The following is a 19788-nucleotide window of genomic DNA, read 5'->3' as shown; positions in this document are numbered from 1 at the left end:
AGTTTTGACTTTCTGCACACACAATACAGTTTTATGTCTTAATTTCTATCTCAGGAGAATATGCAGTTATCAGGCCTCTACTTGAAGATCCGCATCCTAGTGAAGAGTGGCAGTCCAGATGATGCAGTAAAATCTGGTGAGCATATTTGTTTGTGGATAGTATGTTTTCTACCCTGCAAATTGAGATCATGCCTGCCAACTTTTAACATGTTACATTCCCACTTTTTGTTAGGGCTGTCATGTCTACTGGACTCTGAGGTTCCACTGGAAGTCTGTTTGAGCACAATAAGACTGCTCGTGGCAGAGGACAGGTAAAATATCTTAACTTTCTTAAAAGAGACCAAATGTATATTTTTAAAATCTGTGGCTGCATAGAAACACTGATATTTTGTTGTTTCAGGGAGACACTTGCCTTTGACTTCCTGAAGAGGGTGTGTCAGCAGTTTGAGTCCTTTCCTGAGGTGGGCTCTGCTATACTGTTGCATATAGAGCTGCTGTTGCAGAGGGACAAAGAGCTGTTGGCCAAGCAGAAGATCGAGGATGCAATCACAGGTTCTCTTGTGCTGTTCAGGATTAAAAACTGAATAATATGTCACTCAGCGAAGTAACTAAAACCTTAAAATGTAAAAATGTCTCTGTTATATTAAAAGAGTGTTTAATTATTTGCTTTCTACACAGGACATTACACTGGAAAACAAATATCACCACAGATTTTATCGTCTCTTCACCTTCTTCTGTGGGATAGAGCTTCCAAAAACTTTGAAGTACTTCATATAGTTTTTTTGTATATTTCTTGCAAATTTTTAAGCCACTTCATTCACAAAATGTATTGCATCTCCCTCCCCTAGAAATGTTAATCATAATTCATTTTGAAAGAGTTTTTAATAAATCTAATTAACTTAACTTAATTCCAATAAGTGTGTAGCTCCATTTAAAACTTATTTTCCAAAATACCAGTTATAAATGCATTCCGCAGACTTTCCCTCCGTATTCTATGTACGAACTGCAACTTTTTTTTACAGATTCTGTGTGGGAATATTTGACACAAACAAGTGAATAAAGTTAACTTGTTAGTTTGAGTTCTGTGTGATAAATGTCATGTTTGATTTCTTGCACAGGCTAAAAACTACTCTGAAGCTCTGCAGTGGTATAACTACTCACTGAGTTTCTACAAAGCAGGTCAGTTGGATCCGAACCTAGCTAAACTGCAAAGAAATCGATCCTCCTGTTTCCTGCACATGCAACAGCTTGAGAAGGTAGTTGGCAAAATAGATACATTTAATTGGTGACACTTTACAATAAGGTTGCATTTGTAAACATTAGTTAACAACATTAGTTAACATCAACTAACAATGAACAATACTTTTACAGCACTTATTAATCGTGGTTAATATTAGTTGCAACATATGCTAAAAAATGTTTTAATGTAAGTTGTATGTATGTGTTAACATAAGTTAATGTATTATGAACTAACAATGAACAATTATATTTTTATAAATTAACATTAACTAAGATTTTGTAAAGATCCTGTAAAAATAGATTGTTCATTGTTAGTTAATGACACCTAATGCATTTACTAATGTTAACAAATTGAACCGTATTGTAAAATGTTACCATTTCATTAGTATAGTTCTTTATGAATTTGCATACTTGTTTATTATAAAAGTTGTCACATTGATCAAATTATTTTTGAAGGCCAAAGAAGCTGTAGAAGAGGCAGAAAGAATTGATCCAACCAGCATTTTCACACAGTTCAACATCTACAAGATCGCTGTCCTGGAGAACAATGCAGAAAGAAGTAATGGAGATTAATGTATGGCTACTACTAATGGAAGCACACATGCAATAAGTGTAATAATTTAAATCTATTAATTCCAAGGTTTTTACCTAATATATTTGGAAATCAGCCCCAGCAATCTCTATTAAATAGTAATATTTTTTATAATTGTTATCCAGTAATTATGAATGACTGGAAAAGGCATTGAAATTCATTAGTAAAAATGTGTGGGAACCCTTAAAAGGAATTCTTCACTCAGTAAAATAAAAATGTATCATTATGGGTACCTGATTTATTGGCTCATATGTTAAGATCTATATGTCTGATTTTGATCATTGGTAATAAGCTGCGGTGGCTTTGAGAGAGATTGGTGCTTTGGCTCAGACTCCAGTAAACAATGAGGACCGAGTGCTAGTGACTGAGAATGCTGCAGCAAACCTCCTCAGCCTGGCAGCTCAAATTGCCCTGGAGGTCTGTCATATGTGTACGATCTTTCTGTTGTCATTGATCCTGTATATTTATCAACAATATGCCACATAATGAAAAGTACATCAGCAGTCATTTTTTTGTCACTGCAGCATGAACAGCAAGAAATAGCCATCAAAGCCCTTGAGAGTCTGTGTGAACATTCGCAAGATGTTGTTCAAATTCTCACTGCCTTGAGGTCAGTCTTACATTCATCCCCCATCTGTGACCTATGACTTTCTCATTCATCTTTAGCACATATATGCTTATATCAGTGTTTATATCAACACATTTGAGCTGAGAGAACAGCCTGAGAATCGTTGTCTTTTATTTTGCTGTTTTTTCAGGTGTTTAGTACGACTTGTTCATTCAGCAATGGAAAACATGAGTGAGGAAAACAAGTAAGTAGATCACTGTTGTACGATTGTGACAAAAATTCATCAATGAATTTCAAATCATTTGACAGCCACAGTTTTTGTTGATGCAATCTGTTATTACAGGAATGCCAACTTAGATATACTTTTGTCGTACCTAAAGACAGGTTAGTATAGTACCGTACATTTAACCATAATATTTACATAAATGTGTATTCTTTGTCCTGATTTATTTAAATTTGAATTTGCAGCTCTGCAGAAAGTGTCACAGATCAACCATATTCCTGGCCAGGAAGTAAACGAGCGTTCAGAAAAGGCTAACTGGTTCAAGAGAATTGGTGCATTATACTTCCTCCCTTCCAGTTGTTGACATGCATTTAGTATTTAGTGATTCTGTTTGATTGTGTATCTGTTGCAATATTGTCTTCTTTTTCACACCCTTGTAACTCTCAGCATGGAACTCAGCCCTCCAGTGTGAGCACAGTTTTGTTAGGATGAGAAATTTCTTTCTTCTCTGCTTTCAGGCAAGTTCAACTAAATTTATTTTAGATATAATTCTCAAAAAAGTAAGCTGTTAAATTTAGTTAATTGCTTAAACTTTTGTACACTTACAAGTGTAGTTAAAGTGACTACAATGTGATTTTCCTTCTGGCTGGGAAGCTGTCGCAGTTGTGTGCTTCAGACAGAGTTGTGTTGGTGGGACAGAAGACATGTCTGATGATGGCTGCGGCTGCTGCTCTGGAGATCTGCAGGGGCTCTGATCACACTGAGCAACAGGTGGATCACTTCCTCATTCGGCATCATTTATCATTTCCTCTTGACTTAAAGGTGCACTCAGCAATTCCTGAGAAACAGTTGATATTTGAACTCAACCGCCAAAACAAATACGCCCCTCCCTTCAGTGCACCTTTGGAAGCTCCGCCCCCACACAAACAAGCAAGCACAAAAACAGCATAAAAAACACAGCAACTAGAACTAGCGAGAGTTAGTTGTTTAGTTTGATTTTACAATAACACATACAAAACCACAGTAACTGAAGAGGGTGCTACCAAACAAATCTTCTTGGCTTTAAAACGCAGCGCTCTGGACAGTAACTAAAATGGTCGCAAATGCGACCAAAAATAAATGAATGAGACAATAATTTAAAATCTAGTTGCCATTGGCGACAGTCGGGATGTGTGCTTTCATATGCGGTGTCGTCAGATATCTTGTGAGTTACTGAATACATCTTAAGTGTGCCAGTGTGTCTCGTGCCACTTTTCACCTTTTTTGTTGATGATATGAGCTCACTGGTTGTACGCAACAACAAAAACAGATTGTGAACAAATGACTCTTTTGAGCCAGATCTTTATAATGAATCACCCGACAAGAGCTCATTTGAATTACTCAGGTTAGCCGTTTGATCAGATTCACTTGATCAGATTCACTTTCTCAGCTAGAGTGCACCTTTAACGGTAACCATTAGGCAAAAACAAACGTGTTTATGTTTAGCTTTTCAAGACATAAAGGGGACTTTTTTCATAACATATTTTTTGCATAATCATTTGAGTGAAAGGTTGAATTGAACAAATGTACATGGCATGGACTCAAAGCCTAATGATCAATGTTATGGAATCAATAAAAGTTTTTCTTTTTTACAAAGGAGGGGAAAGTAATCCTTTCATCATTTACTAAGCTCATATTACTTTCTTCTATGGAACTCAAATTAAGATATTCTGATTGAGATGTGATTTGAATATATTCATACAATGCAAGTCAATGGCATGACTTGAAAAACTTTCAAGCTCCAAAAAGGACATAAAGCCATCTTAAAAGTAATCCATATGACTCGAGTAGTTTAATCCATGTAGCATTGATTGTAATGATCATTGTTAAAAATATGATAATTTGCTTAGTGAGCAAGACAATATTTCTTATTTATATTGAATTAAGGATTATTTCCTAATAATTTCAGGTCAAATTGCTTTATTTAAAAAATAAATTAATCCTAAAACTTGTTGCTGTTGTTTAATGGGACAGAGACAGTGATAGAGTTAACAGGTAGCCAGAAGATGGGGTTCCGGGAAATGCGCTTATTCCAATACAATGGAATTGAATTGTCTTAAATGCATGCTAATCTGTTCTGTTCTGTTGTATCAGATTTGCCTTGAATGAAATGGTAGAAAATTTAACCAGAAGAGGGCGCAGTGTGTAACTTCTGCTGTGGTTTTCAGACAGAGCTGCTGACCCAGACTCTAGAGCACATACAGCTCTGTAAAGAAGTGTGGAGAACTATCAAAACATCAGGTGTCTCATCCCTCCTCTATTCTCTTTTTCCTAAAAAATTAAATTTAAACCTGCTGAACAACAAGAATTATTGGCATCTTTTGGTGTGTTTTTTTTCTCATTAGGCACTTCCTCCAAAGATCCGACAGACACATTATTGCTACTCTATGAATTTGAAGCACGGGCCAAATTAAATGATCACAAGCTTGAATCTGTGCTCGAGTCAGTTTTGGAGCTGGATAACGTTGAGGCCAAAGTTTTGGAAACAATTGCAGGTCAACTTCTTAAAAAAGCTGAAGTGTGTAATTTCCTAAACAAAGAGTTCTCGCCCCCAAATCATGCAATTGGTTTTGTCAATGTTGCTGTGTCAAAACAAAAAGAGCAATGTTTTGATAGCTCCACAGTGTGTACACTTTCCAGGGCAACAATCTACAAAATATTTTGCATATAGTTGTTTTTGCAAATTACACTCTGTCTACACTGGACACTTCAAAAGCAAATACATCCTTTTAATCAGTAAAGCTGTCTACACTAGAATCATCTGTTCAGACTGTAAATGGATGCCCCGTTCTCTTAATGACTCGCTGCAGAGCTACTCCAGACACTTTATTTTCCCGTCTGTCTGAAATAAAACATTATGTTTTAAGTTTGAATCTTTTTGCCATGAATTTTGTTTGTTACATATTTAAATAACTTCTGATTGCTACATTAAATCCAATTTCTGGTCTACTAATTTAAGTAATATTTTGTTGCTAACCACATTTATACACACTTTTATCCACAATAACATTACAATATTTTTTTTATAATAAGTGTTTATACAAGTGGCTTTCCTTTTGAAAATTAAGAATTATTATAAAGTTATTTTCCATTTAACCATTGTTAATGTCTACTCAAGCTCACAGCTGATTGGTCCGTGCTATCGTCACGTAATTTAGAATGTTCACTTCGACGTTGCCAGTGTAGACAGGTTGTGAGGCATGGAAAGGAGAAAGTATTTTAACTTCAAAAAGATAAAAACTTCAGCTTTTAAGACATGTACATCTCACCTGTTTTACTTGTAATCATTTATGGACTATGAAATAAAAATGGACAGATTTAGATTTTTAAACGATCTTATGATGTAACCAACTTTGATGGTCCATGACTTTGTGTCTGCAGTCCTGGCAATGGAACCACCAGCTCATTTTCCCGTGCTGTGTAAAAAAGCACTGAGGATTGCCCTGTCTCTGCACAAGAAAAACCCACAGGCTAATCTCACATGCTGCAGGTCAGACTAGCAAAGCATTTGGATTCTTTGGGTACAGAATACCATTACCTTTTTTTATTTTTCAACAAAATACATTAAATTGTTCTTTATGTTATATCCACCTTATACCTGTTTGCGTATGGTTCAGTAACTGTTTACACAGCCTAATTCAGCTGTCACTGCCTAGTGGTGTGTCTGAGGTGGAGCCCCGTGTGTTGGAGGAAGTGTGGAGCTACTATGAGGAAGCTCTTTCCATCATAGCAACCGCAGTGAGTTGGTCACGGTGACTCAGCAGCTGCCACATACCACCTATTTCAGTTCAGCCCCGCAATTAACCCCATCTTTGAAATAATCTCCTGTTTCTGTCAGTGGGCTTTTAGTTATGCCTCAGTTAGCAGATGCTCCATTCACCAACTCCTTCCTGCCAATTTGGATGCTAATTTGAAAATCTTGCCTGAGCCCTTTATCTCAGACTAGTGTTGCAGAAAACTTGCATTCACATTAGGATGCTGTTTGGAAATTGTGACCTTATTGCACCACCAATATAAAATTGTATTATGTACTTTTGCTTCTATTATCATATAATTTACACCTAAATATTTCTAGTACATCATCAGCTAGGCTATATTGTTCAGTTTCACTAAACTACTACTACAGAAACTACCTCTGAATCTCAGTATTTTACTGCTATCAAGAATCAAACATTCTTTAAGACTGGAAATAAAACACTCAATTTAGTAAGTCCATCATCTGGATTAAATCAGTAGGTTTACCACTGAAGGCAACAATGATGAAATCAAGTGTAATGCTATTTAGAGATGATCTTTTGTAAAAAATGGTTCTGTAAATTAACCCATGTCCAGACTGTATATGTCATCATTCTGAGTCACTCTTTTTCTGCTACAGTGTCATAAATTGAGATTTTCTCTTCTCACACAGCCAGAGGACTTTCCAGAGCTGGAGATCCTGTGGCTGCTGACACGAGCATGGAACACAGGAATCCTGCTCTACAGTTTAGCCCAGTACCCCGAGGCCGAAAGGTGGTGTGGGCTGGGAATGAGCTTCCTGCGGCACCTGGGCTCTCTGCAGGACAGCTATCAGTCTCAGGTAACAGTAGGAATTGGATGAGATGAGAGTGGATGGGGACATGCAGCTGGCAACAGATTTAATTTTCATGTTTCATATTCTCCTTAGCCTGAAGTCAAGTGTACAAGCTGCTTTTATTGTCATCTCAGTTAGAAGTTAAATTATATCAGCTGTATTGGTTACTGCTACAGTATGTGTGGTGGGTTAAGCAGCATGGGGAAGTTCTATATCTATTGTTTGGCAATAATTAAGTCAGTTTGCAGGGAAGGTACTAGATAATATTCATAAAAAAAATATTCAAATAATGTGTTTGATTCCTTGATAAAAGTGAAGTGGATCTGCAAACTATTTAATTATTACCTTTTGTTAATTTAAAAACCACAGGAACGTTTCGATAAGACTGATTTTGTCAGGCATACATCAAAAGGCAACACATCAATTATGTATAAAAAATAACTTTTCAAAATAAAAAGTTATTCAAAATAACTTACTCCATTGACTTTATGAAGGACATCGCTTGCTGTGGGCATGTGAATGTTTTACGGCCACCCTTAGCATCTATTCTCAATTTGGCCAGGAATATCAGTGCAAAAGTGACCTTATGTTGACGTAAAAGTTTCTTGCATACCTTGAATCGATCACGTTTCTCTCATCAAATTTGTAAAATCTGGGAACAAGAAAAATGCTGTGGTTTTTCTAAGAAAGCCTTCCTTTATTCCTCGCCTCACTTAACACAAGGATCGGATGATCTCAGAAATTTGGCCAGAACTGACTGACATAATCTTGTTGTGAGAGCTGATTTGCCTATGGACCATCCCACAAATATTTTGTCATCTATCCCATTTGGCAATTAAAGTTGTGGTCACTGTGCCCAATGTAATTTTACCATTAAAACTAATGTTTTTTCCGAACCTCATTCAGGTAAAGAATTCAAAATCAAGGGTGTTACTTGTACTACGCTGTTCACATGATTAAATGTCCTTGTGGATTAACCTATATTGGAAAAACACAACATGCTTTAAAAACAAGGATTGCGGAACATCATAGTATACATACATATGATCAAAATAATCCTGTGGCAGTTCATTTTAATTTGAAAAAACGTAATCTTTCAACTCTTAGATACATTGATATTGAACATGTCAAGTCACCCAGAAGAGGTGGTGATGTTAATAAAATATTTTTGAAAAGAGAGGCTTATTATATTTATACACTTAACACTTTGTATCCTAAGGGTCTTAAATTGAATTTTGATATCCATCCTTTCTTGTGGCTTATTGACATTTTGGGATAACTTTGTATCGGTGTTTTTATTTGTTTGGCTTTGACCTGTGTCTGATATTTGCTGTTTGAAATGTTTTTACTTAAATTGCAACATTTTAATTCCTGTGAGTCACTGATGTATGTTTTACTGACGTTTGAACTCATCTCTAATTAATTGTTCTCATTAAGTGAGATTGAGAGATCATGAGATAATTGACCCTGTTTATTAACAGGTGAACACAACAATGTGTTTGTTTGTAATAAAAGTTCATAATTGATGTGTGCCTGACAAAGATCAGACTGATAAAAATGTTGCTGTGGTTTTTAAATTAATAAAAGAGAATAATTAAACAGTGTGTTTATCCACTTCAGTTTTATTTCAATACTTTTTGCCTTGAACCAGCACCTGTTGTTGAAGTGTGGGATGTGCATTCCCCCCTCCCACTTTTTGGTCAAAGAAAATTATGCTGTGAGGTGTGAATAAATCGCATGGAAATGTGTCTTCCCAGATGGCGGATCTGTACAGTGAAGTGTTGGACAGGCTGGATAAAGCAAAGAAAAATCTCATTATTGAGGAATAACGACGGGGTTAGTCGCAGATGGCAATCTCAGGTCTAATGACACGTGTTTAATATGTAGTGTGAATTCTGTTCACGTTTTAAACAAACATGTTTCTTTTGTTCTTGAGCCTATTATTATATAAACTGCTTTAACTGTTCGTAGTAATGAAATGACTACTTTATGATTAAAACATATATTAGTATTACTTGAAATAAATAAAAAAATGGCAGTATAATTTTATTACCTGTCATCGTATTATCTGTATGATCTGTCCTCTGTTAGGTCATTACATCAGTATGTGATAGAAAAGAAGTAAAAATGCATGCATTGTAAATGTAACAGAGTCACATAGTTTATTTCCAAACAAATAAAATCTTGTCCAGTCCAAAAAAAACAAAACAAAAAAAATCTGTAAGACTATGTTCCCTCCTGATCAGGATATAAAAGACTGGTTTTCTTTGTGTCCTGATTGGTTGTACCACCTGTAATCATGGGGAGGACACTACTGTACAATCAAAGAGTTCATATTTGCAAGCACTTACTGCACAGGTGTGCTGTCACATCGAAAACTCATAATCACTCAAAAAGACAAACCAGACACCTTCCCTCGTTTTACGCACATGCCTCCGGAGCAGAGACCCTCATTAACACACACGGAACTGCTCCGACTCAATCAACTTAATTAGAAATATAGTACAATTAATTAAAATTCTTTGGGCTTTACTGACTCTGCTGACTGGCATCAATGGCTTGAACAGTCAGCTGTTTTTCCACTCGTCACCTTAGAGGATCAATTCAATACTAAATGAGTAATTTATTCTCCTGGTTTACTTTAATATCACTCTACGGGTTGCTCTCCGCATGTCTTTTTATATATTTTTACATTTGTTTTTGTTCTATACACTCAGACAAGTTCCGTAAGATATCACAAGTAGACAAGGCGTATTGTAAGGAAGCTGATTCCCAACTTATTAAAAGATTTTCTGATAGGCAGCTGAAGATATATTTTTTTCTATAGAGAAATACCAACATTACGGCACATTTGTATGGAAATTAATCTCAGAATAATTAAGTTTACTTACCTGACGTTTGTGATTTATATAAAACATGTTTGTCCCAGTTGTATCACACATGCATGAAGCTCATGGGGTTGGGGGGGGTATTTACACTTGACAGCTATCATACCAGTTAAACAGTCTGTAAGCAGTTTATAAATGGCTCTGTTCCCTTCGATTATTCCCTGAACTCTGGTTTTGACACGGGTGTGACAGCTGATTAAGCAGATCTGCTTGCCAGGTGAGCACACCTGTTAAAAAAATGCCTGCAGATACAGGAGCTTGAGGGGGAGAGAGTGGGCCCAGGAACCTCATTAACTTTCTGTCCAATCCAGACGCCTCAATACAAAAAGAAAGAATTATGTTCTCAATGGAGTGAAGGGATCAAAGGAAGTACTGTACTTTTGTATTCGTCAGCGCCGTCCCATTCCAGGTCCTCAGGAGTACAGTTGAACCCAAAGCACAAAAAGGGCAACCACAGACATGGTGCTTAGAAAATATTTAAAATAAAATAAAGGACTAACAATTTAGAATACACAAGTATAATATATCAGCAAGTCTGGGTACTCAGGGTTTGGGGAATCATATCATCCCATTGAGTTCATACTATACTGATATGAATCGCTCTACATCACAATATGATTGCTGCCCTTTTGTCACTAAAAATTTTATCCATCAGATTCCTGAGCTTGCCAAGCTCGCCTCGGCTCAAGGGTCACCACAGTGGAGTAAACATCAGCCCGGAAATAAAGAAAAAACAAAAATTGTTTAAAAGCTGTCATTACAAACAACATATTTAATCAAACCATCTTTTAGTTCTGGGGAAAACTGGCAATTTGTAGGCTCCTCTAACGCTTTAATATTAAGAAGGACATCCAATACAATTATTGTCTTGATTCTACCCGTTTTTAGGCTGCACTTAATGGCAGCTAACAGGACAGTACCTTGTTACCGTTCAGTCTGAAGAGAATATAGTCGTGGCAGGCAGAGGAAGTGCAAGTGGGCTGTCTGCTTTTCAACAACTCCAATGGGGAGGGGAGGGGTGGGAGGTACGGCTGCCATAATTGATTTCACAGAAGTAAGACACTTAAGTCTATTGCACTCACAAGTTAGGCCTCCAATAGGACGATGGGGAAACTCACAAATAACACTTAAGTAGTTTGGAGTCTCCCACTAAGCACTGATAGGTTGAATCATTTCCCCCACAATTGACAGTAAATTTACACAAGCGTTCATTAATTGTAAGGCAGTTTGGTGTGCTGCAGAGAGCCCAGTTACACCTCTTTACCCCCATTTTTAATACACAGCAGCTAAAACCACAAGAAAGAAATAACACAAAAACCCAAAGACAAGTAAATGATATTTAACAGCCCTCCAAGTAGACAATTCTAGTGAAGTGTAAAATGTGTACCATATAATTTCTTATGTAGTAAAATCTCTCCATATGATTTTTATTTTCCATGTAATTTCAGTAATATAAATGTATAGACTCAAACCCCATTTTCCATTTTGTTCTGCCTCCAAAAGGTTTCACCACTGACTGCACCATATAAACAAATGGGCAGCCAATCCACCAGTTTTTAAGTTTCTCCACTTATAAACAAGAGCAGTGACTCCATGATTGGCATTATCAGCAGGCTTCATCTGTATCTAGTCCTAGTAGAAAACCTTGTATGTCTTGGCTCAGCATCCTTGAATGTCTTTTACAAGGAAACCAAACAAACTTACAAGAGGTTCCAACTTCTATGATGTGTCACTATTTACGAAGGTACATATCTTGAACTCTCCACTCCTCAATGTTGCTTCGAAACTCACAAAAGGATTCCCTTGGTTTCCCTTTTTTGTTTTACATGAACAATTTTTTTTAGGAATGGCATTTCCAATCTTGAATGGAATTGCTGAAATTCATGCAGGGGTGTGCACAGTCACAGTTATGGTGATAAGACGTTTTTCCATTTGAGGGTAACATAATGGTGACACTAAAACTTGATCAGTGAAAGGCGGGAAAGGTGTCAGGTGGGTGTGGGTTCAGGCGGGGGCTCCGTAGAGGCGGTGAGCTCAGAGCTTCTCTGTGGATGGGATCCAGATGTAAGGGCCTGACTGCTCCTCGATGATCAGCTTGATTTTATTATAAATCTCCTCTAGTGAGTCACCCTGGACTATGGCTGTAGAGAGACATAGAGAGGTAGTTATAGTAAACAGGTAGTTATATACTACAGTGCAGATCATTCAGTTAAACAATAGCAGTGGGACTGGTATAAAAAAAAAAATAATATCAAAAATATCTCTTTGAAAACAATTTAGAGAAATCAAATAATGGGAAGTTACAACAGTACATAGGAAGTTACCTGTGAAAAACTCGCCAAACTCTTGTTCTAGCTTCACTGCCTTATCAAAGACTTTATTGGCTTGTTCATATGTCTGCCTCTTATTCATTTCCCTGTTAAACACAAATAAATGTATTACATACACATTGTGATTTCACAATGCACAAGCATTCAAAAAGCAAGAAATGTATAGTTAAAGAAATATTCAGGTTTCAATACAAGTGAAGCTTAATAGACAACATTTGTAGCATAATGTTGATTACCACAAAAAATTATTAAACTTGTCCATTTCTTTAAAAATAAGAATTGGAGGGTTTAACAACCTTGTAACATTTTTGTCTTTTTCATTTTCGCGATAATTTTGGCTGTGTTAATGCCAACAGCATACATTTTGCCAAAGGTGTGTATTTTGGGGGGAATATTTCAACCTCATTTCCTATAATACATCTATAATACACTGTGTACACAAAATAGTTACACTCAGGACCTTCAGAACAGAAATGCCTCCATTGAAATCCATTAAAACTGCAATATTTGATCTCAGTGCCATTAAAGCGTAAAATCATGAATTCTATCCGGAACCCTGGCTTCAAAATGTAAAAATAATAATAATTATTTTTTCCACCAGATGACACCATTTATATCATGTTTAGCCTATGGAGCAAATACATGCTTTTTTCCTATATTCTGTTTGCTGTATTATAGAGCACTGCAGGCCAATTGAATAAATGATGCAGCTAAAATTATGTTGGTGTGTTGGTATGGATGTCAGTGTGTGTTTTGTATGCGTGTATTGAGATTTGTTTTTGTGTAAAAATCAACAGTGGCATTATGCAAACAAGCTGGCGTTTAAAGGATTAAAATCCTGAAAATGAATGAATATTTGGTAGTTATGATCAGGACTGATGTTGGTCAGTGAAAGTGGAAAATAATATTAATAATTGATATTTTTATGGCAGTCTTCTGATGCAGATATTTTTGTCCTCTACGCCAAGGTACTGAGTGAGTTATTTTTTAAATTTAACACTTTACAAAAAATGATAATGCATCAAAATCAATATTGTTGCTCATCACTGACATCCAAGATTGTGATAATCCCCCCCAAAATTTCCCCTTAACATTTAGTATATGGAAAATAATTCATATATTATTATAATTTTTTCATAAAAACAGTGGCATTATATAAACAAACTGGCATTTAAAGGGTTAAAATCATGAAAATAAATGAATATTTGGAAGTTATTATCATCAGGACCGATGTTGGTTATAAAAAACGAATTAAAAGTGGAAAATAATATTATTATTATATAATATTATTATGGCAGTTTTTGACATAAGGACCTCTGAGTAACTTTTTTTATTGACGCACAAGGGTTAAAAAGGGTTTATAAAAGCACTCACATTATTTAAGCTGTAATCGTAATTTGTACAGTCGTTTAAGGGTTTGTTGACAATTATGTCATCGTGGAAACAAAGTTGTAAAATGTAGTCCATGTATTAATCATCAATAAACATGATGTATTGAAATGTAATATATTGTATTGCATATCTACAGTACATGGCTACATGTTTGTTGTCTACATGACTGATTTGTACTATTTACAAGTATTTACTTAGTACCATTTTAGCACTTGTTCTACATATCTGTCTCTTTAAGACATGTGGCAGGAACTTTGGCAGTGTTTGTTTGTTTGAATGGCTTATTTACAGCATCCATGCTGTTTGTGATTAGAATTAAATGTTTCTTTTGTTTCTGATAAATAGCTGACTGTAGAGAACTCAAAAGGATATTAAAAGAGACATTATTAAACAACAAATGTTTGTCTTTGGACTAACATTACACAGAAAGAGTCAAAACTTTTACTGTCAGCACACAGTGAAAAGATCTCTGTGCTGAACTTTGCTGCTATACCACTCAAATATTGTTGAGTGAAATCTAAAAAGCCAGTGGCTAATCACAGACATTTTTTTTAGAAAATGGGAAGTATTTATGCCCATCTGATTGTTGGGGATTGCAAGTAGAAAGAAAGTGTGATCTTGGCATTTTAAGAGTTGACATTTGTATTGTGAGAAAAAGTATTGTGATATTTGACTGTATTGACACAGGCCTACTAAAATGTTAGTAAGTAATTTTATCACACTAAAATCATGTTAAGATGCATATTGTTTGTCTTGTGGCTATACTTTTGAAACAGTGAGTATTTCAATGTTTACGGAGTGGCTTCATTAGCTTCTATTTTAAGTGCCTCACTGTAAACCAGATTTTTGCTTTTTTAAAGAAAAGGAGGGACAAGACAAAATACATTTTTGTGGTAATCAATATTATGCCATAAATGCTGTTGATTGAGCTTAACTTGTATTGAATGTTCCTTTAAGTGATGTGACAAGATTAAAGTAGAGCTGTCAAAAGTAACGCGTTAACGCATGCGATTAATTTAAAACGTTTAATGTGTTCATTTTTCTTAATCACGATTTAACGCATTTATCATTTATACAGCATAAACAGTGGTGTGAAGGGTGGAACCTTAGTAATATCTCTGCCCAGAGTCATTACACCGACACATGCCACAGCCCTTCTACTAAGGAGAGTCTACAAGCTTAGCATGCGTGTGGTCCCAAAGACATTCTATGGGCGGTAATGTCCTAACAAGCTAAAGTAGATTGATATGCTCTCTCCTATGATAGAGCTGCGGAGGTTATCTTATTAAATAAAATAATCTCTGACAGCGCTTCCCTGACGTGAATCATGAATGCAGCTTCACGACTGATGTAGGAAATTAGATTACTATTGTGGAGGAGGAGAGTTTAAGATATTTAATGCCCATTGCAATGAAGATGCAACCTTTGTGGGAACTAGATCTTTCAATAAAAAACTCCCACTTAAGCTTTCGGGAAATGTTTGATGCGATTTGAATTGGAGCTATTTTAGTGCATTTCTGTTTATATTGTGGAAGGCTTTATTTGAAAATGTAAATAACGCATTATATATTGTTTTGTTTTCTTCTGAAGATGGAAATTATTTTTGGAAATAATTAACTATAATGTCAAATGTCAGCACTTTCAAAATCTGCGATTAATCACGATTAACTACACACACACACACACACACAAAAAGCGATTAAATTGCGATTAAAAAATATATAATCGACTGACAGCACTAATATAAATATGTTGCAGATCTTTACAAAATCTGGACTCATTTTATTTACATTAGAGCCTCCACAGATTTTGGCTTGATGAAAATGGCGATCGGATAGAGTTGTGCTTGCTGCAGTCGCTTTATGGCATTTCCAGACACATCCAGGATACAATGTTTCCCCTACAAGAGGATTAGAGAAACTTTTTCATCCTTTGTCACACTTGCACTGTACACAGAAATTACCACAAGAAAAATATATTAAGTTTAAACAAGAGTTAAGATCCTTTGGCATGTTTACACAAGGGAGTGTGAGCTTTCACCGACCCTTTCAGCCACTGCCCGAACAGACAGGATGCTGGTCCCATACAGATTCTCATTGAACTGGCCGGCCTCAATAAATTTGTTGTCCTGAATGTCCTTCTCCATTTGCTCTCTTGAGCCAACAAAGTGGTAGTCCTGGCCGTCCATCTCATTCTCTCGCCGAGGACGAGTTGTATCTGAGGAAAAATTAGCATTTGTTTCTTTACTTTTGAGAAGTATTCCCAAAAGATGAATGTTCCAATAGCTCAAAAATGTAAAACGGTTTATGTTTGATAAGTACATATTCTGCAAGTAGTAAGTCTGGCTAGTGACAAATTTGTTGGTCTTTTCACATTACACTCACGAGGAACACAGGATCCAAACTTGTGGGGAAACTCTGAGATCAAGTCATCGTTAACTCTGTCCTTCATTGGACCCAGAATAATCACAGGCCTTGTGTAATGGACTGAAAGGAAAACCAGATCAGTGTTAGTCCAGTTATAGTCAACTTATAAACCCTGAGAATTATTGTTTTACATTGGCTTAACTGAAAGACACAACACAATTTTCATTGTTCTTTTTATATAAAAGAGTTTGATAACCCACGTATACATACATACAGACAGACATAAGTTTTCCTCCCCTATAACATATGTATAACTGCTATTTAGTAACTTGACCCATAATGGTAAATTACAGTCATAACAAAGATAATTTACATACAAGTCTAAAGGTAAAGTAGCATAAAAAGCCTATTTAATTCTAAGGATCAGAGGGTGGAAAATATATAACCTATTTCGACCTTGACTAACATTATAAGTGGAAAAAAATAATTATGAATACTTACTCTCCTGTCGAATTACTGGCTCATAGGATAGAATTGTGTCTTCTTGGCCCTCTGCAGCACGAGAAAGGACAAAATTACCCATACAAAATCTGAAGGTATCATTCATCAGCATGCACTGCAAGAACAATCCTGTTGATCTATCATTGGAATAATAGTGTAAGAGGTTTGGCATATGCGTATTAAACTTTTTTGCTCCAGCACTTAAAAGGATAAAGATTACAGCTTTGTGTCATGACACCGATCAAGTATGATGTTAGTGTACCTTAGCAGACAGTTAAGCAATGACTGTCATATGCATGTGCTTTAAGCATAAGCAAATGGATGTTTAGAGGCACTTACTGGAGCTGCTTTCGCTGTCACTGGTGTTGGATGTCAAGCACTCTGTGGATAAAGAATTTGATGTTAACAAGTGTCACAATGCAAACTTTTGCAAATGTAAAATTAATAGTATATCCATCACAACTCAGAATAAAAATATACACCCTTTCACACTATCATGCCAAAAATAGGAAAGTTTGAGTGAAGACAGAAAAAAGAGAGAACTTTTAAGCTCTTAAATGCCTGCCATTTCCTTTGAAGGGAAATGGAATGACGAGGCAGCAATAGGAAATGAAGTATTTCCTTTTCTTAAGACCTCAGTGATCTTAGATTCTCTGCTGAGCGTTTCCTATGACCTTGCCAGTGTTCAGTTTATCAGACAAGGATACAGCTCCTCATGCCAAGTAAACAGCCCAGTGTTGGGTTACTTACAGATCAAATAGCAAACCTCTCTTAGATACAGTGACAACATGACAGGGTAGGGATATTTAAAAGATTAAACGCAGTCAATTCTGTCCAGTCTGAGCACACTATGGGTCCTGAAATGGTCTGTCATGTATTCACTCTCTCTTTTGCATACAGGGCTCAACTATAAGAATGGCTAGATGGCCCAGAGCCAGTGTGAGAAAGTTTCGAGGGCAGTTGATTGCACATTCACTTGACTTATCGGGTCAGTGCTCTATTATCACTCATTCTCACATTTGTTTATTTTGTACATTGTGTTTTACTGCTCTCACTTAACACTTTGGACACACGCTTAACACTACTAAGTTGATCATATGCAGACATAACAAAGAGGGCGCACTGCTCTTGTGGCGACCGGCAGCAGAGTTTTGGCGTTCTTGTCTTATCAGTAATTTGTTTCTGTTTTTTTACCTATAAACATTATAGAAGAAAGGTTCAGTGTTCATTGACCAAGATGGAGCTGTTATTTATAGTTATTTTTGCTTTCTCTTTGGACTTGATAACTGCGGGGTTGTTTGATCAACATAATCCCCACGTGAATAAAATTCAGAGCTCTCGTGAATTCCTACTAGGACTTTGGTGGAGTCTCTCATCTCCCAGTGATGTAGTTTTTGCCCTTTTTCCAGAGGATGCTGATTTTACTGAGCACATATTAAGGAAGAACTGTCTGATGTACACAAGAATACAAGTCAAGAAAGGTGGCGTTCAACAAAGACTGAGAAAGCAGCTGAGAAGATACCACGTTCCCTTACCCTCTATCATCTTATCCAACGTTCAGTCATTGAGAAATAAACTAGATGAGCTAAAGGGAAACGTGAAGTACCTACACAAATTCAGGGATACTTGGCGTTAACGGAGAGCTGGCTAAAGGGATCAGATGTGGATTCTTCCCAAGAGATTGATGGCTTTGGATTACTCTTTTGGTTGAACCATGATTCACAGGTAACAGGGAAGTTACTTAGAGGGGTGGGGGGGGGGCTGGAATGGTTAATATAAAGGAATGGCGGTGCCTGCCTTATTTAGAACTTTTGACTGTGGCAATAAGACCGTTTTATCTTCCAAGAGAATTTTCTCAAATATTTATTACTGTGGCTTATATCCACCCCAAGGCAATGGAAAAAATATGCTACAGACAAAATATTTTCTGTCGTTCAAAAGATGCAATCACTTTCTCCTGATGCACAGAATTTTATTTTAGGGGATTTGAATAATTGTTCTTTAAAAGACACTAAATAGATTTTTTTTCAGAATGTGATTTTTTTTTAGTATGTCCAACGTGCAATAATAGGACCCTGAACTTGTGCAATGGTTCAAGTCCAAGTTAAATAGATATTAAGAATAAACGTAATGACTTTAGGCCAATAGCCCTTCATTGGTAATAAAGGCCTTTGAGAAGCTTATCAAAAAATCTGTTTAATGTCAGGTAGAAAGGACTTTAGATCCCCTGCAGTTAGCATATAGACTTGGTAGGGGAGTGGAGGATGCTCTGCTTACTTCATCTTATGTATGGATCATCTGGAGGGGGCTCATCCCCATGTTAGGCTTTTATTTTTTGATTTTTCTTCAGCTTTTAACACAATTCAACCTAATATATTAGCCAAAAAATGGTTGTCCTTTAAGTAGGACCCAAATATTGTGGAGTGTATTTTTTAACAAATAGATGTCAGCATGTAATTGTGAATAGTGTTTTCTCAGAGACTGATGTCATCTACTGGTTCTCCATAAGGTTGTGTACGTTCTCCTTTGCTGTACATACTGTATACAAATGACTGTAAAAGCCATTATGATAATAGGCATATTATTAAGTTTGCAGATGACTGTCATCTTTACTTAAACAAGGGGAAGATGGTCATAGTGCTATATTGGATGATTTTGTGTCTTGGTGTGATATTCATCATTTAGAATTAAATGTTGCAAAAACAAAGGACATGGTTATTGATTTTAGAAAGTGTACACCTGTTCCGAAGCACACTGTTATCAAAGAGAAGGTCACTGAACTGGTGGATAACTACAAATACCTTGGGACTGTTATCGATAACTGCTTAAATTTTGAATCAAATACAGATGTTATCTACAAGAAGGTTCTTCAACGCATGTTCGTCCTTTGGAATATTAATAATTTTATTTCATGGTACCAGCAGCAATTCTTGTTACTGGAAGCTCTTATAAAGTGACTGTTCTGCTCCCACAAAAGCGGGATTTTATTAATGCGTTATGCAGAGTTATGCCATATCTGACACACCAATTTCATTAACATGTAAGCCATTAATTAAATATGTATAAGATCTATATTGTGC

General features: G+C 36.2%; 2 protein-coding genes across 12 annotated transcripts in view; one reads left to right on the top strand and one right to left on the bottom strand.

The window, feature by feature from the left end:
* Positions 1-9089, top strand: part of LOC127659571 (testis-expressed protein 11-like) — a 13343-nt gene extending 4254 nt beyond the window's left edge. Inside the window, exons 11-29 of the mRNA XM_052149453.1 lie at positions 55-136; positions 233-311; positions 401-552; positions 679-764; positions 1119-1256; positions 1696-1798; positions 2124-2248; positions 2356-2441; positions 2590-2643; positions 2743-2783; positions 2868-2954; positions 3070-3140; positions 3277-3393; positions 4830-4902; positions 5007-5156; positions 6043-6151; positions 6279-6399; positions 7070-7237; positions 8989-9089. Of these exons, the coding sequence (XP_052005413.1) occupies positions 55-136; positions 233-311; positions 401-552; positions 679-764; positions 1119-1256; positions 1696-1798; positions 2124-2248; positions 2356-2441; positions 2590-2643; positions 2743-2783; positions 2868-2954; positions 3070-3140; positions 3277-3393; positions 4830-4902; positions 5007-5156; positions 6043-6151; positions 6279-6399; positions 7070-7237; positions 8989-9060 (1914 nt within the window). The 3' untranslated portion in view covers positions 9061-9089. The remainder of the gene's footprint in view (positions 1-54; positions 137-232; positions 312-400; positions 553-678; positions 765-1118; positions 1257-1695; positions 1799-2123; positions 2249-2355; positions 2442-2589; positions 2644-2742; positions 2784-2867; positions 2955-3069; positions 3141-3276; positions 3394-4829; positions 4903-5006; positions 5157-6042; positions 6152-6278; positions 6400-7069; positions 7238-8988) is intronic.
* A 314-nt stretch (positions 9090-9403) lies between these two features.
* Positions 9404-19788, bottom strand: part of LOC127659570 (disks large homolog 3-like) — a 179292-nt gene continuing 168907 nt past the window's right edge. For 3 of the 11 annotated variants that reach the window (XM_052149442.1, XM_052149444.1, XM_052149449.1), the window contains 7 exons: positions 17048-17089; positions 16709-16759; positions 16226-16327; positions 15886-16058; positions 15632-15741; positions 12444-12535; positions 9406-12260 (listed from right to left, as the gene is read on the bottom strand). In XM_052149442.1, coding sequence (XP_052005402.1) covers positions 12154-12260; positions 12444-12535; positions 15632-15741; positions 15886-16058; positions 16226-16327; positions 16709-16759; positions 17048-17089 — 677 coding nt within the window. In that variant the 3' untranslated portion in view covers positions 9406-12153. Of the gene's footprint in view, positions 12261-12443; positions 12536-15631; positions 15742-15885; positions 16059-16225; positions 16328-16708; positions 16760-17047; positions 17090-19788 lie in introns of all 11 variants that reach the window. The other 8 variants (XM_052149446.1, XM_052149447.1, XM_052149450.1 and 5 more) reach the window with 6 other exon arrangements.

Source organism: Xyrauchen texanus, chromosome 19 (genome assembly GCF_025860055.1).
Source record: "Xyrauchen texanus isolate HMW12.3.18 chromosome 19, RBS_HiC_50CHRs, whole genome shotgun sequence".
NCBI lineage: Eukaryota > Metazoa > Chordata > Actinopteri > Cypriniformes > Catostomidae > Xyrauchen > Xyrauchen texanus.
This window is presented reverse-complemented; position numbering and strand designations above follow the sequence as displayed.